Consider the following 17,243-nt stretch of genomic DNA (forward strand, 5'->3'; position numbering starts at 1 on the left):
TTACTGCTAATGACCAGGAGAGTCCGAACTACCTTCCATATCCCCATGCATTGCATCATTTTAACTCCATTGAGCTGGCTCATACTCTTCTATACAGAACCTTTTCTTCTCTGCATTCTGTGCCCCAAGCATTGCTGTTTACTCAAAGCTATTAGTCCCTGGGCGCCTGGGTGGCTCAGTTGGTTAAGCATCTGCCTTTGGCTCAGGACATGATCCCGGAGTCCTGGGATGGAGTCTTGCATCAGGCCCCCTGCTCATCAGGGAGTCTGCTTCTCCCTCCACCTCTCCCCCCTGCTCATGATCTCTCTTTCATTCTCTCGCTCTCAAATAAATAAAATCTTTAAAAAAAAAAATAGCTGTTAGTCTTTTACTCCTGTCTTCTATCTCCTGAGTATAGAGATGGCTTTTTTGTTTCAGCTATCTTTATAAGAGGCTTAATGTTTTGAAAATTAAGAAAGCAAACAAAAAACGCTTTCTGTTTCTTCTTGTAACTCCTGCAGTGTTTCTCTTTTTTCTGTAGCAACCACAACACTGAACAAGTCACTGGCTCCATTCCTTCACTGGCCATACCTACTTCAGTTCCTTCTAATTTTGCTTCTAATAAAATCTAGGTTTATAGTTTAACTGGGGTTTCTTTTCTCCCTACACCTGTATTTGATACTTTTGGATCACATACCTTATTGAAACTCCTTCGTTTTTACCACCTATACTTAAACGTCTAATCATTTCTCCTCTACTTCTAACTATAAAGCTTCTTTGAAACAAAACCCTTTCCTCTACACATAGTCTCGTAGAGAGCAACTTCTGTTTTCCTACCTTTACCTCTCACCTCTGACCTTTGGGCCATTTGTAGCTGAGCTCACTTAACACCTCTGAACTGTTGCTGTTTTCTCTGTTCTCGGGATAATTGACTGTCCCATCTTTACCTCAATCACAGTGTAATTAAAAGTGAGCTCTTAACCTTCTCACATCTCGATTGGTGAAAGCACTTCTTCCCTGCCTCCCAGTAAATTGTATTTGCTCCTAGATTCTCTTAATTTCCTGATGAAGAGAACACAGTGGCTAGCTATTTATTGGGTCAGGCCCAGAGTGTTTGACCTGACATTCAGGGCCTTCTTTTACCATCTCACCTGACCTAACACTGCTCCCCAGCATGGACTTGAATCTCCTATGTGTCTTCTTTCTATTCTTCAGTCCTCCCTTGCTGATTCCCACGTCCATGCCAGGAGCAACTGTCTTCTCTCTGAATGTACAGGTCTTATCTTCTACAGATCTGCTCTCCTCCGTGTAATATTTTATTTATTTGATTAAATTCAGGTACCAGTAATCTTTCCTTTGTTCATGTATGGTTTTGCATTTTTTTTCCCGAGTCACCTGTTAGCAGGTATCAGCTTGCCACATTGGTATCCTTTGGAGTGACTGTGATAGGCACAGAGTAGATTTTTAATGAATGTTTGTTCCTTGGTTAATTTATAGTAAGAAGAAAAACTGACATCAGGACCATGTCAAGTTTTAACCAAATACCCTTAATTATATACTCAGTGTTTTGGTTTTGTAGCAATTACAATTTGACAGTTTGCTATGATGTTATATACCAAGGAAGTTCTAATTTTTTTAATTACTTTGTTTCTTTGGGAATTTTAAGAAATTGGAGTTTTTGCAGTATGCTTATTTTTTTAATAAGTCATAGTGTTACTTTTGAATCAACCACATATAAGTATATATGTGTGCTTTTTATACAAACAATATTATACATACTGCTTTGCAACTTGCTCTTTTATTTAATAATATGTCTTAGACATCTTTCCATATCAGCACGTAGAGGATTTTTTTTCTGGTTTCTATTATCATGCAGATGTTCTCTTCACAATGCACACCATGTTTCATATTCTAATATGAGCTCTTGTAAGATATGTGTGTACATCTAAACACTTAGAATAAAGTTCAGAAAGGTCATTAGTTTAGTATTCTTGTTCTGTTTGTTCTATGGGGCTATCGCTTACTTAAGTTCCATTTGGTATTTTATCAGTTTTTCTAAATGGAGAGGGCCTATACTTTGCCCATGAGGGGTGAGCAGCAGGGGAGATAAATAATAACAATAACAATTTATTCAATAGAAGTAAACATAGAAATTGTAAGAGGCATATTCCAGCTCTAATTAGATGACACATGTTCTGTTTCTCAATAGGAATCAACCCTGAAAAGCGTATTGAGTGCCTTATGGAACTTGTCAGCACATTGCACTGAGAATAAAGCTGATATATGTGCTGTGGACGGTGCGCTTGCGTTTCTGGTCGGCACTCTCACCTACCGAAGCCAGACAAATACTTTAGCCATTATTGAAAGTGGAGGGGGGATATTACGGAACGTGTCCAGCTTGATAGCTACAAATGAGGACCACAGGTAAATACAGCATTTTATATTACTTTTAAATGAGTTAGTGTAGAATTCATACCCTCAAAAAGACCCAGTTGTAAGCAGTGTTTTGTGTAATTGTACAAGTGCTAAGCCAGATTATAATACAGTGAAAAGATAACTATTAATTCCTACCTTGTTAGTATATTTATTCTAATAAAAGTTTATAGTATAAAGATGGGTAGAAATAAACAGATGACAATTGAGAGGTATAACCCATATGAAGGGAAAAAAATTAAAGTCACGAATACTACAGAGAACAAAATCCCATTGTATGTTAGTATGGCATAAGGGAATATAGGTTTATAAAAAACAAAAGCTATAGGTATGATCCAGAGAATCCAGTAGTTCTTTTTTTTTTTCTTTTTTTAAGATTTATTTATTTATTTATTTGAGAGAGAGAGAGAGAGAGCCGGGGGAAGGGCAAGCGGAGAGGGAGGGAATCACAAGCAGACTTCCTGCTAAGTGCGGAGCCCTGCAGGGGGCTTGATCCCAGGACCCTGAGATCATGACCTAAGTCAAAATTAAGAGTCAGCATTTAACCGAAGCAACTGAGCCACCCGACACCCCCAGTGGTTCACATTTTTTTAATGGTGTCTTAATATCAATAATCTTAATATTATTTAGCCAACAGCCATTCATCTAGGGGTATGAAACCTAAGAAAGTATCTCAGATACAAGGCACACATTTTTAGTACTTGGGCTCTCTGTTTTGTCAACAAACATATGGGTATCTTGGGGCGCCTGGGTGGCTCATTCGGTTAAGCGTCTGACTTGATTTCGACTCAGTTCATCATCTCAGGGTCATGAGGTCAAGCCCCAAGTTGGGCTCCATGATGGGTGTGGAGCCTCCTTGAGATTCTCTTTCTCCCCGCCCCCCCACTCTCAAAAAATATGTACATATGGGTTTTTTCACAGCATATTTATTTATTTTTTATCCAGTATTGCTTCTCATTTTCAGAAAGACTATGAGGTACTTTTAATAACAGAACTTGTAAAGAATGTGAACATCTTCTCTTTAGGTCTTTGATGCACAGACAAGCCTTATAGCCCTCTCTGCTATGCAAAGAAGACCTCTTAAACTCAGTAAACACTCAGGTGTCTGCTAGACTTCTGAGAGAAGATTGTCATGTTAGAGCTCATTGTACACCCTTGCCGATCAGTTTTAAAGCCCTCTAAAGTTGAATATGCCATCATTAAACTTAAGTTTACCGTGCATTAAACAAGCTGTAGCTCTTTCAAGTCCCAAAGGTCATTATGCTAACTCTCAACCCTTGTTTTTATAGTTACCTTTAAATTTCAAGACCTTTCATTAGAAGTAACAACTACACACACAGCTTGACAGAGCACAATTCTAAGGGGGATGGCATTATCACAAAATCAATCCAGGAGCATAGAGGTTACTCTAAAAAGGCAGTTTGCCAGTCTAGGAGCTTACAGTGTGCTCCCTGACTACATAAAGATCAATCGATCGATTTTTCTGCCTCTTCCAAGATGTCTTAGTAGTCAACATTGTGGAACCCATCCACAGATTAAGTTACCACAAAGTCCCTGTTCAGCATAAGATTTTATGATACATTCATTGGGGGAACTCTCTCACCATGTAAATCAAATATATCTGCTTGCTCAGGAATTATTTTAAAGAGAGTGTGAGTGGGGGGAGGGCCAGAGGGAGAGAGCAAGAGAATCCTCGAGCAGACTCCCTGCTGAGTGGCTAGCCTAACACAGGGCTTTATCCCAAGACCCTGAGATCATGACCTGAGCTGAAATCAAGAGTTGGATGCTCGGGGCGCCTGGGTGGCACAGCAGTTAAGCATCTGCCTTCGGCTCAGGGCATGATCCTGGCGTTCTGGGATCGAGTCCCACATCGGGCTCCTCCGCTATGAGCCTGCTTCTTCCTCTCTCCCACTCCCCCTGCTTGTGTTCCCTCTCTCGCTGGTTGTCTCCATCTATGTTGAATAAATAAATAAAATCTTTAAAAAAAAAAAAAAAAGTTGGATGCTCAACTAACTGAGCCACCCATGCGCCCCAGGAAAAAAGTTAAAAGCTGTTGGGTCAGGGGCACCTGGGTTGTTCAATTGGTTAAGCATCTGCTTTCGGCTCAGGTCATGATCTCAGAGCCCTGGGTTCGAGCCCCGCATCAGGCTCTCTGCTTGGCGGGGAGCCTGCTTCTCCCTCTCCCTCTGCCTGCTGCTTCCCCTACTTAGGGCTCATTCTCGCTGCCAAATAAATAAATAAAATCTTTAAAAAAAAAAAAAAAGCTATTGGATCAGAATAGGAAATGCAGAACAGATTAAAATTAACACTTTTACTTCTTTTAGTCTGACAGATGAATATTTTTAAACAATAAACATTAAATGAAGTAGGAACAAAAGGAGATGTGAAATGCTTGAAATTTGTAGTATTATTTGGGGCAGTTTTATTATGCCTATTAATAAGTTTTAGTAGTTATCTTTAGATTTAACTTTGTTTTCTAACCTCTTATTTGTTGTTATAATAAGGAGATTTTTACCTTAATTTTGGGATCTCTTATTTTATTTCAGGCAAATCCTAAGAGAGAACAACTGCCTGCAAACCTTATTACAACACTTGAAATCTCACAGTTTGACAATAGTCAGTAATGCATGTGGAACTTTGTGGAATCTCTCAGCAAGAAATCCTAAAGACCAAGAAGCATTATGGGACATGGGGGCAGTCAGCATGCTCAAGAACCTCATTCATTCAAAGCACAAAATGATTGCTATGGGAAGCGCTGCGGCTTTAAGGAATCTCATGGCAAATAGACCTGCAAAGTATAAGGATGCCAATATTATGTCTCCTGGCTCAAGCTTGCCATCGCTTCATGTCAGAAAACAAAAGGCCCTAGAAGCCGAATTGGATGCTCAGCATTTATCAGAAACTTTTGACAATATTGACAATTTAAGTCCCAAGGCATCTCATCGTAATAAGCAACGACACAAGCAAAGTCTCTATAGTGACTATGTTTTTGACACCAATCGACATGATGATAATAGGTCAGACAATTTTAATGCTGGAAACATGACCGTCCTTTCACCGTATTTAAATACTACAGTGTTGCCCAGCTCTTCTTCATCAAGAGGAAGTTTAGACAGTTCTCGTTCTGAAAAAGATAGAAGTTTGGAGAGAGAACGAGGAATTAGCCTAGGCAACTACCACCCAGCAACGGAAAATCCAGGCCCTTCTTCAAAGCGAGGTTTGCAGATTTCCACCACTGCAGCCCAGATTGCCAAAGTCATGGAAGAAGTATCAGCCATTCACACCTCCCAGGAAGACAGAAGTTCTGGGTCTACCACCGAGTTACATTGTGGGACAGACGAGAGGAATGCACTAAGAAGAAGCTCTACTGCCCACACACATGCAAACACTTACAACTTCAGTAAGTCAGAAAATTCAAATAGGACATGTCCTATGCCTTATGCTAAATTGGAATATAAGAGATCTTCAAATGATAGTTTAAATAGTGTCAGTAGTAGTGATGGTTACGGTAAAAGAGGTCAGATGAAGCCTTCCATTGAATCCTATTCTGAGGACGATGAAAGTAAATTTTGCAGCTATGGTCAATACCCAGCTGACCTAGCCCATAAAATACATAGTGCAAATCATATGGATGACAATGACGGAGAACTAGATACGCCAATAAACTACAGTCTTAAGTATTCAGATGAGCAGTTGAACTCCGGAAGGCAGAGCCCTTCACAGAATGAAAGATGGGCAAGACCCAAACATGTAATAGAAGATGAAATAAAACAGAGTGAGCAAAGACAATCAAGAAGTCAAAGCACAACTTACCCCGTATACACCGAGAGCACTGACGATAAACACCTCAAGTTCCAGCCACATTTTGGACAGCAGGAATGTGTTTCCCCATATAGGTCAAGAGGAGCCAATGGTTCAGAAACAAATCGAGTAGGTTCTAATCATGGAATTAATCAAAATGTAAACCAGTCTTTGTGTCAGGAAGATGACTATGAAGATGATAAGCCAACCAACTATAGTGAACGCTACTCCGAGGAAGAGCAACGTGAGGAGGAAGAAAGACCAACAAATTACAGCATAAAATATAATGAAGACAAACATCATGTGGATCAGCCTATTGATTATAGTTTAAAATATGCCACAGACATTGCTTCCTCACAGAAACCACCATTTTCATTCTCAAAGAATTCATCTGGACAGAGCACTAAAACCGAACACCTCCCTTCAAGCAGTGAGAATACATCCACACCTTCGTCTAATGGCAAGAGGCAGAATCAGCACCATCCAAGTTCAGCACAAAGCAGAACTGGTCAGACCCCAAAAGCCACCTCCTGCAAAGTTCCTTCTATCAACCAAGAAACAATACAGACGTACTGTGTAGAGGATACACCGATTTGTTTTTCACGTTGCAGTTCATTATCATCTTTGTCTTCAGCTGAAGATGAAATAGGGTGTGATCAGGCAACACAGGAAACAGATTCTGCTAATACTCTACAAATAGCCGAAATCAAAGAAAACAGCGGGACTAGAACGACAGAAGATTCTGTGAGTGAAGTCCCAACAGTATCACAGCACATTAGAACCAAATCCAGCAGACTTCAGGCTTCTGGTTTATCTGCAGAATCAACCAGGCATAAAGCTGTTGAATTTTCTTCAGGGGCCAAATCTCCATCAAAAAGTGGTGCTCAGACACCTAAAAGCCCACCGGAGCAGTATGTCCAGGAGACCCCACTCATGTTTAGCCGGTGTACTTCGGTCAGCTCGCTCGATAGCTTTGAGAGTCGTTCAATTGCCAGCTCCGTTCAGAGTGAACCCTGCAGTGGAATGGTAAGTGGCATTATAAGCCCCAGTGACCTTCCAGATAGCCCTGGACAAACCATGCCACCAAGCAGAAGTAAGACCCCTCCCCCTCCTCCTCAGACAGTTCAGACTAAGCGAGAGGTACCTAAAAACAAAGCCCCTACTGCGGAAAAGCGAGAGAGCGGACCTAAGCAAGCAGCTGTAAACGCTGCGGTACAGAGAGTCCAGGTTCTCCCAGATGCTGACACTCTCTTACATTTTGCCACAGAAAGTACCCCAGATGGATTTTCTTGTTCATCTAGCCTGAGTGCTCTGAGCCTCGATGAGCCATTTATACAGAAGGATGTGGAATTAAGAATAATGCCTCCAGTTCAGGAAAATGACAATGGGAATGAAACTGAATCCGAGCAGCCTGAGGAAGCAAATGAAAACCAGGAAAAAGAGACAGAAAAACCTACTGATTCTGAAAAAGATCTCTTAGATGACTCAGATGATGATGATATTGAAATACTAGAAGAATGTATTATTTCTGCCATGCCAACAAAATCTTCACGCAAAGCCAAAAAACCAGCCCAGACTGCTTCCAAATTACCTCCACCTGTGGCAAGAAAACCAAGTCAGCTCCCTGTGTACAAACTTCTTCCATCACAAAACAGGTTACAAGCGCAAAAGCACGTTAGTTTTACACCAGGAGATGACATGCCGCGGGTATACTGTGTAGAAGGGACACCCATAAACTTTTCCACAGCTACGTCTTTAAGTGATCTAACGATAGAATCTCCCCCAAATGAGTTCGCTGCTGGAGAAGGGGTTAGAACAGCGGCACAGTCAAGTGAATTCGAAAAACGAGATACCATCCCTACAGAAGGCAGAAGTACAGATGAGGCTCAAAGAGGAAAAACCCCATCTGTAACTATACCTGAGCCGGATGACAGTAAAACAGAAGAAGGTGATATTCTTGCAGAATGCATTAATTCTGCTATGCCCAAAGGGAAAAGTCACAAGCCTTTTCGTGTGAAAAAGATAATGGACCAGGTCCAGCAAGCATCTATGTCTTCATCTGGAGCTAACAAAAATCAGTTAGATGGTAAGAAAAAGAAACCTACTTCACCAGTAAAACCTATGCCACAAAATACTGAATATAGGACACGTGTAAGAAAAAATACAGACTCAAAAAATAATTTAAATGCTGAAAGAACTTTCTCAGACAACAAAGATTCAAAGAAACAGAACTTGAAAAATAATGCCAAGGACTTCAATGATAAGCTACCAAATAATGAAGATCGAGTCAGAGGAAGTTTTACTTTTGATTCACCTCATCACTACACGCCTATTGAAGGAACTCCATACTGTTTTTCACGAAATGATTCTTTGAGTTCTCTAGATTTTGATGATGATGATGTTGACCTTTCCAGGGAAAAGGCTGAATTAAGAAAGGGGAAAGAAAATAAGGAATCCGAAGCTAAAGTTACCAGCCACACAGAACTAACCTCTAACCAACAGTCAGCTAACAAAACACAGGCTGTTACAAACCATCCAGTAAATCGAGGTCAGTCTAAACCCACGCTGCAGAAGCAATCCACTTTTCCACAGTCGTCCAAAGGTGCACCGGACAGAGGAGCAGCAACTGATGAGAAATTACAAAATTTTGCTCTTGAAAATACTCCAGTGTGCTTTTCTCGAAACTCCTCTCTAAGTTCTCTTAGTGACATTGATCAAGAAAACAACAATAACAAAGAAAATGAACCTGTCAAAGAGACAGAGCCCCCTGACTCACAGGGAGAACCAAGCAAACCTCAGGCATCAGGTTACGCTCCTAAATCATTTCACGTTGAAGATACCCCTGTTTGTTTCTCAAGAAACAGTTCTCTCAGTTCTCTCAGTATTGATTCTGAAGATGACCTGTTGCAGGAATGTATAAGTTCTGCAATGCCGAAAAAGAAAAAGCCTTCAAGGCTTAAGGGTGATAATGAAAAGCATAGTCCCAGGAATATGAGTGGCATATTAGCAGAAGATTTGACACTCGATTTGAAAGATATACAGAGACCAGATTCAGAACATGGTTTATCCCCGGATTCAGAAAATTTTGATTGGAAGGCTATTCAAGAAGGTGCAAATTCCATAGTAAGTAGTTTACATCAAGCTGCTGCTGCTGCCTGTTTATCTAGACAAGCGTCATCTGACTCAGATTCCATCCTTTCACTGAAATCAGGAATCTCTCTGGGATCACCATTTCATCTTACACCTGATCAAGAGGAAAAGCCCTTTACCAGTAATAAGGGCCCACGAATTCTAAAACCTGGGGAGAAGAGTACATTGGAAACTAAAAAGATAGAATCTGAAAATAAAGGAATCAAAGGAGGGAAGAAAGTTTATAGAAGTTTAATTACTGGAAAAATTCGATCTCATTCAGAGGTTTCAAGCCAAATGAAACAGCCCCTTCAAGCAAACATGCCTTCAATCTCTCGAGGCAGGACAATGATTCATATTCCAGGAGTTCGAAATAGCTCTTCAAGTACAAGTCCAGTTTCTAAAAAAGGCCCACCCCTTAAGACTCCAGCCTCCAAAAGCCCTAGTGAAGGTCAGACAGCCACCACTTCTCCTAGAGGAGCCAAGCCATCAGTGAAGTCAGAATTAAGCCCTGTAACCAGGCAGACATCCCAACCAGCTGGGGCAAATAAAGGGCCTTCTAGATCAGGATCTAGAGATTCCACTCCTTCAAGACCTGCCCAACAACCATTAAGTAGACCTATGCAGTCTCCAGGGCGAAACTCAATTTCTCCTGGTAGAAATGGAATAAGTCCTCCTAACAAATTATCTCAGTTGCCAAGGACTTCATCCCCTAGTACCGCTTCGACTAAGTCCTCGGGTTCTGGGAAGATGTCATATATATCTCCAGGCAGACAGATGAGCCAGCAGAACCTTACCAAACAACCAGGTTTATCCAAGAATGGCAGTAGTATCCCAAGAAGTGAGTCTGCCTCCAAAGGACTAAATCAGACGAATAATAGCAATGGATCCAATAAAAAGGTGGAACTTTCTAGAATGTCTTCAACTAAATCAAGTGGAAGTGAATCTGATAGGTCAGAGAGACCCGTATTAGTACGCCAGTCAACTTTCATCAAAGAAGCTCCAAGCCCAACCCTAAGGAGAAAATTGGAGGAATCTGCTTCATTTGAATCTCTTTCTCCATCTTCTAGACCAGATTCTCCCACTAGGTCCCAGGCACAGACTCCAGTTTTAAGTCCTTCCCTTCCTGATATGTCTCTGTCCACACATTCATCTGTTCAGTCTGGTGGATGGCGAAAACTCCCACCTAATCTCAGTCCCACCATAGAGTATAATGATGGAAGACCGGCAAAGCGCCATGATATAGCACGCTCCCATTCTGAAAGTCCTTCTAGACTTCCGATTAATAGGTCAGGAACCTGGAAACGTGAGCACAGCAAACATTCATCATCCCTTCCTCGAGTAAGCACTTGGAGAAGAACTGGAAGTTCATCTTCAATTCTTTCTGCTTCATCAGAATCCAGTGAAAAGGCGAAAAGTGAGGATGAAAAACATGTGAACTCTATTTCAGGAACCAAACAAACTAAAGAAAACCAAGTATCCACAAAAGGAACATGGAGAAAAATAAAAGAAAGTGAGATTTCTCCCACAAATAGTACCTCTCAGACCACTTCCTCAGGTGCTGCAAATGGTGCTGAATCAAAGACTCTAATTTATCAAATGGCACCTGCTGTTTCTAAAACAGAGGATGTTTGGGTGAGAATTGAGGACTGTCCCATTAACAACCCTAGATCCGGAAGATCTCCAACAGGAAATACCCCCCCTGTGATCGACACTGTTTCAGAAAAGGGAAAACAAAATGTGGGGAATGGCAGTGCTCCCGTACGCACCGTGGGTTTGGAAAACCGCCTGAACTCCTTTATTCAGGTAGATGCCCCAGACCAAAAAGGAACTGAGGCAAAACCGGGACAAAGTAATCCTGTCCCTGCATCAGAGACTAGTGAAAGTTCTCTAGCTGAGCGTACACCATTCAGTTCTAGCAGCTCAAGCAAGCACAGTTCACCTAGTGGGACTGTTGCTGCCAGAGTGACTCCTTTCAATTACAACCCGAGCCCTAGGAAGAGCAGTGCAGATAGCACTTCAGCGCGGCCGTCTCAGATCCCGACACCAGTGAACAACAACACAAAGAAACGAGATTCAAAAACTGACAGCACAGAATCCAGTGGAACTCAAAGTCCTAAGCGCCATTCTGGGTCTTACCTTGTGACATCTGTGTAAAAGGGCTGGAATGATGAAACTCAGAAAATTATGTGTTAATTACAACTGCTATGTAGAAATTTTGTTTCAAATGAAACTTTAAAAGACTGAAAAATTGTGTAAATAGGTTTGATTGTTAGAGAGTTTTTGTTCTGGAAGCCATATTTGATAGTATACCTTGTCTTCACTGGTCATATTTTGGGAGGCACTCTTGATAGTTAGGAGGAAAATGGTAAAGCCAAGTATATTTGTACATATGTTTTACATGTATTTAAGTAGCATCCCATCCCATCATCCTTTAATTATTGCTTGTCTTAAAATAATGAACACTACAGATAGAGGATATGATATATTGCTGTTCTCAATCATTTCTAGATTATAAACTGACTAAACTTACATCAGGGAGAAATTGGTATTTATGCAAAAAACCATTCTGTTTTAGTCCTTGTGAGTCCATCTAACATCATAATTAATCATGTGGCTGTGAAATTCACAGTAATATGGTTCCCGATGAACAAGTTTACCCAGCCTGCTTTGCTTTACTGCATGAATGAAACCGATGGTTCAATTTCAGAAGTAATGATTAACAGTTCTGTGGTCACATTATGTGCATATAGATAGCTATGGTGTAACAATTTACACTATTTTGTGCTCAAAACAAAACACAACAAAAAATCTGTGTAACTGTAAAACATTGAATGAAGCTATTTTACCTGATCTAGAGTTTATCTGAAAGTAGGTAGAATTTTGCTATGCTGTAACTTGTTGTATATTCTGGTATTTGAGGTGAGATGGCTGCTCTTTTATTAATGAGACATGAATCGTGTCTCAACAGAAACTAAATGAACATTTCAGAATAAATTATTGCTGTATGTAAACTATTACTGAAATTGGTATTTGTTTGAAGGGTCTTATTTCACGTTTGTATTAATAATTTTCAAAAAGGCCTCTTTTAAAGCTTATATAAATTTTTTCTTCAAATTCTATGCATTAAGAGTAAAATTCCTCTTACTGTAATAAAAACAATTGAAGCTAACTGTTGGCACTTAACCATTCCTGAAGCTTACTTTTCTTAAATGAGATTAGCTTAGCACTCCTGATGTTTAATATTTTTTCTTACTCCGCTGGAGTTGATTTGAAACAAATTCATGTAATAGCAGTGTGAACTACCTAGCACAGGACTAGACGTAGAACATAATAGGCCCACATAGAGTATTTCCTTTTTCTTGATAGAATTCTCTACTTGAAAAATTAACTGATTATTCGTAGGTGTAAGTAGTCTCTTCCAGCCCTGTCTTGGAATGTAACTGTCCTGTCCTCCATCTGCCCTCTGTTGCTACTGGGCCCGGAACGAACACCTTTTATCACCCTGTATGTTAGGGCAAAATCCCTGCAGCCAATTGTAATCAGCATTTTGCCATGCTCAGAAAATGCAAGTCACATGGAACTTCAAAGGTAGACTTAATACCATTAAGATATGCAAAAGACTATTTAAAAACCCCTGCCCGTTAAGGAAAACTTAGTTTTTGGTGGGTAGAGTTGTGGGGTACATGTTCCAGTGCCCCCTTCCTCTCAGAGCAGGGAGATCCTCCTTGAAGGAGAGAAGGAAGATAAACCGATACACGTATTAACAGGTAATTTAATGTATCTTCCCAGAATTTGTCCTAAATGATGAGACGGTGAGAATGACAAGTGCTCACATATTTGTTGAATAAATGAAACTTTACTTTTAATGATAAAATTCATGCGCTCTGCATTTGGGGAAGGGAAAAGATCCTTAGGTATGACAGGGCACTGGGAAAGGGGGTTGAGAAGGAGTAAGCACATCTGTTTGATGCCCTTGAAATCACATGTGGTTATTTACCCCTTGCCTGTGTTTATCAATGCCAGTAAATACTCCAAAGCCCATACTCTTTCCACTGTACCACTTTGTAAACACCTCAGTTTACTTTGGAATATATCAACATTTAAATTTTTGTCATTTTATCTGAATGAAGTCATTTGTGAATAATAACAGTTTTATCTTTTTCTCAAAGGCTGCTTTCTCTAACAGGGATACTTGTGCATGTAGGTCATATTTCTTTCCTCTTTTGGTCCTGATTTTCTATTTTTCTGAATTACTACATGCCAGTTTTTATGAGCACTTCCAAGTACTTTTATGGAAAGAGACGGGATGTTAGTCAATTAGAATAAAATTGCCTTTTTCCAAGGAAGGGAAAAAAAAAAACTATCAATGCTGGAAATGAAAAAAGGGTGCCTTCCACACGCCAGAAAACTCAGGAATTACTGTAGGCAACACCTCCTGTGAGAAGGTCCAGTCAGTCTACATTGCCTGTTGAGGAAAAAGTTGTTATAGGAGACTCTTCTATTAGCTCGGAATTAGGAAAGGGGCAAATTTCAATTCTACTTTTAGAAGTTCACGGGGTGCTGCCATTACTAATAGGCCAGATATTCTCAGTTGATGCTTGTTGAAAATGGTATGCTGAGCCCCATGTTGGCAATTAGTTAACAGTTGTGCTCTATCTAGCTTTGGCCTGCAGCAAACAACTCCTAAGGCAGTGATTTTCAAACTAGACTGCATTTGAGTCACCGGACGTGCTTATTAAGACGCAGCTGGGCCACACCCCAAAGCTTCTGATTCTGAGTAGGGCGCAAGGTCTCGGGTGATGCTTGATGCTGCTGGTCTGAGCACCACACTCGGGATTGGCTGCCCTACGTGACAAGGGAGCTCCTTGAGTGACTGCCTGCAGCTGTAGCTATTCCTCTCAACCGGACATTTAACTGCACAAAGTATTCCAACAAAGAAACTTTCCCTACTTCAGGCATGAATACTAAGCTGTACAAGCTTAGGTAACCCATCCATCCCCACTCCCAATAGTGGACAAATTTAGCAGACATGAATTCTAAATGGACATTGATTTTTTTTTTTTTTTTAAGATTTGTTTATTTATTTGACAGAGACAGCCAGCGAGAGAGGGAACACAGCAGGGGGAGTGGGAGAGGAAGAAGCAGCCTCCCAGCGGAGGAGCCCGATGTGGGACTCGATCCCGGAACGCCGGGATCACGCCCTGACCTGAAGGCAGACGCTTTAACAACTGCACTACCCAGGTGCCCCAATAAATGGACATTGATTTTTTGAGAGATTGGCTCACGTTCCCTTTGGAACAGAGTTCTTGAAAAGGCAAATTTCAGCAAATCCCTAATTCGGATTTGCAGTAAGATTAGAAGAGACTATCAGAAGAGACTAATAGGGGCGCCTGGGTGGCACAGCGGTTAAGCGTCTGCCTTCGGCTCAGGGCGTGATCCCAGCGTTGTGGGATCGAGCCCCACATCAGGCTCCTCCGCTATGAGCCTGCTTCTTCCTCTCCCACTCCCCCTGCTTGTGTTCCCTCTCTCACTGGCTGTCTCTATCTCTGTCAAATAAATAAATAAAATCTTAAAAAAAAAAGAAACTAATAATTCTGTCCTCAGAATTATTTCAGATGAAAATGTGCCCAATTTGCTAATATGGGCAGTGGGAGTGATTAACAAACAATTAGCTGTGGCAAATTGGTAGTTGAGAATACACTTTACAAATTACTTGGGTACTAAAAGGAAAGTTAATGAGAGGGGAATAAGGAAAGAGAAGCCCAAATGGAACAAATAGCACTGTAAGTCAACATATATTTTTCCATAAAATATAGATCCTGTTACCACAAGGTTAAGTGAAGATGAAGCTTTTGCTGAGAATGGGAGCCAGTTGCACTATATCTGAATTCATGTTATCACATAGTTTCTTGGTATGTAAAACAGGACAAGAACAGTGCTAGAAATGCAAAAAGGAAATTGCCAAGAGCTGAAGAATATTCGAGTACTCAGATCATCAAAATATACCAAATAATTTTTCAAAAGTCATGGTTGCTGAAATAGAGTATATAAATTATTTTTTAACTTCTAATTCCCTCATACTCTGCTGACCTTAAAATACTATGTAGCGTTAAAAACTAGGGACTTCAACTCCTGTAAACACCAGGTCATTTTCCTTCCATTCTCTTAATAACTGTTCTGTGGTCTATACAACTATACCCTGGTTTTTGTTAGGCCATTGATGCTTCTTTCAACCTGTATGTTCTATGTGTATTATATTGTTCTTGGTGCTAAATACACTTTCTTTTCTCTGATATTCAGGATAATTCTTTCTCTACATTTGTGACTATTCACTTACTTTCCTAAATTATGTGGTTGTTACTTTTTAATTAAAAATATTCAACATAGTGTATACTGGTGAAGGTGACCATTGAATATAAAGCAGCATTAGTGAAAAGTAACTATCGACAATGAGGCCAAGCATTACCTGGCCCACCTACACCACCTGTTGGCATCTAAACACTTAGCTCCACTATTGGTCGCTGAACCACGTACCTAGTCTTCCCCTGACCGTAGCTGTTTGCAGAGGTGGATACTTAACCTAAGAAAGACGCATCATCAGCTAGCTAGTGACCAAAGACTTGCCTCGCTTAAAAAAAAAAAAAAAGACGGAGCCAGTCAACTTGAAATAAAAGTCACAAAGGAAATTTCTGATTGGTGATTGAGTGCTGGAACTGAAAGATCTTGTAGCATAGGCTGAGTTAACTTGAAATAACAGAAAACCGCATTTAGACCCACCTTAGTTTTTTAATTCCAAAGATAGAGAACACTTTCTAAAAACATCTGTGGGGAGAGAGGAATAGGCTGCCCACAAAAAAAAAAAAAAAAAAAAAAAAAAGATTGGTATCAGATTTCTCCGCAATAGTAAATGCCAAAAAAGAAAGAAAAACAAAACAAAACAATGGAACAATGTGTGCAGTATTTGGAAGGGAACGGAAATACCTAAGAATTTTGAAACCAGCCGAACTAACATTTAATTTATCTGAAATAGTTGTATGACTCAGGATTCTTAGAGCTGTTAACATGACCTCTAAAAGATAAGATGTTCATTTAAAGAATATTAGGTAGCTCTCGGGATCTGCATGAGGGCCAGAAAAATCATTATTGGAAGCCAAACAGCAGAAAGGCTACCCAACCGTCTGTGAGACTGCTTCAGTAAAGATCTTCCCCTTGCTTTCCCTAAACGCCAGAACCATCTGACACCATCCTCGGCATAAAATAAGATTACTTGCGGCACTTGCTTCCCTATGCTGCTCACTTCTGGATTGAAGTCCTGCTTGAGTGGACATGCTTGGCAGAAGCCATCACGTGCCTGTAGAGTCTGGGAAAGTTCAAATTTTGGTCTCCACTGAGGAAGCTGGATTCATAAAACATGAACTCTCCAAATCCACGAGGGGCATTTTGAAAGCACTGGGCAACCAGAAACCATGATACGTTCTACCATAGTATTCCTGCTGCCCAAACAAGTAAGTGGAAAAGTATTAGGGGAACAAACAAAGTTTGAGCAATAAAACTTTTAAAGCTGAATAAATATGTTAATAATTGTGGTTAATCTGGTAATCTCAGTATGAATGTCTACATAACTCAAAACTGAAAAGAAAATGTTTAAAACTTTTCATACTCTTAAATCCCAGAGTACTCTAGCCCAAATTGGGAAACGAGCTACAAGGGGAGAGAAGTCGTAAAAGCATGCTAAATTTCTAGTTTTATGTAGGCAGTGTTAATAGATACTGTTTCATTTTTAACTTAGAAAAATACAAATTCAATTTTTTAAAAAGTTTAGTGGTAACCCCAATGTTAAAAAAAATAAAAATTTCCACCTAAATCACTAGCCAAAGACAACAATTCAGAATACTTGA

The 17,243-nt window shown here is 40.2% G+C and overlaps 1 protein-coding gene across 22 annotated transcripts in view; it reads left to right on the plus strand.

The window, feature by feature from the left end:
• Window positions 1-12,514, plus strand: part of APC (APC regulator of WNT signaling pathway) — a 301,009-nt gene extending 288,495 nt beyond the window's left edge. For all 22 annotated transcript variants that reach the window (XM_026498453.4, XM_048221202.2, XM_057307348.1 and 19 more), the window contains 2 exons: window positions 2,189-2,403; window positions 4,959-12,514. In XM_026498453.4, coding sequence (XP_026354238.2) covers window positions 2,189-2,403; window positions 4,959-11,499 — 6,756 coding nt within the window. In that variant the 3' untranslated portion in view covers window positions 11,500-12,514. The remainder of the gene's footprint in view (window positions 1-2,188; window positions 2,404-4,958) is intronic.
• The last annotated feature ends 4,729 nt before the right edge of the window (window positions 12,515-17,243 follow it).

This window comes from Ursus arctos, unplaced genomic scaffold (assembly GCF_023065955.2).
Source record: "Ursus arctos isolate Adak ecotype North America unplaced genomic scaffold, UrsArc2.0 scaffold_5, whole genome shotgun sequence".
NCBI lineage: Eukaryota > Metazoa > Chordata > Mammalia > Carnivora > Ursidae > Ursus > Ursus arctos.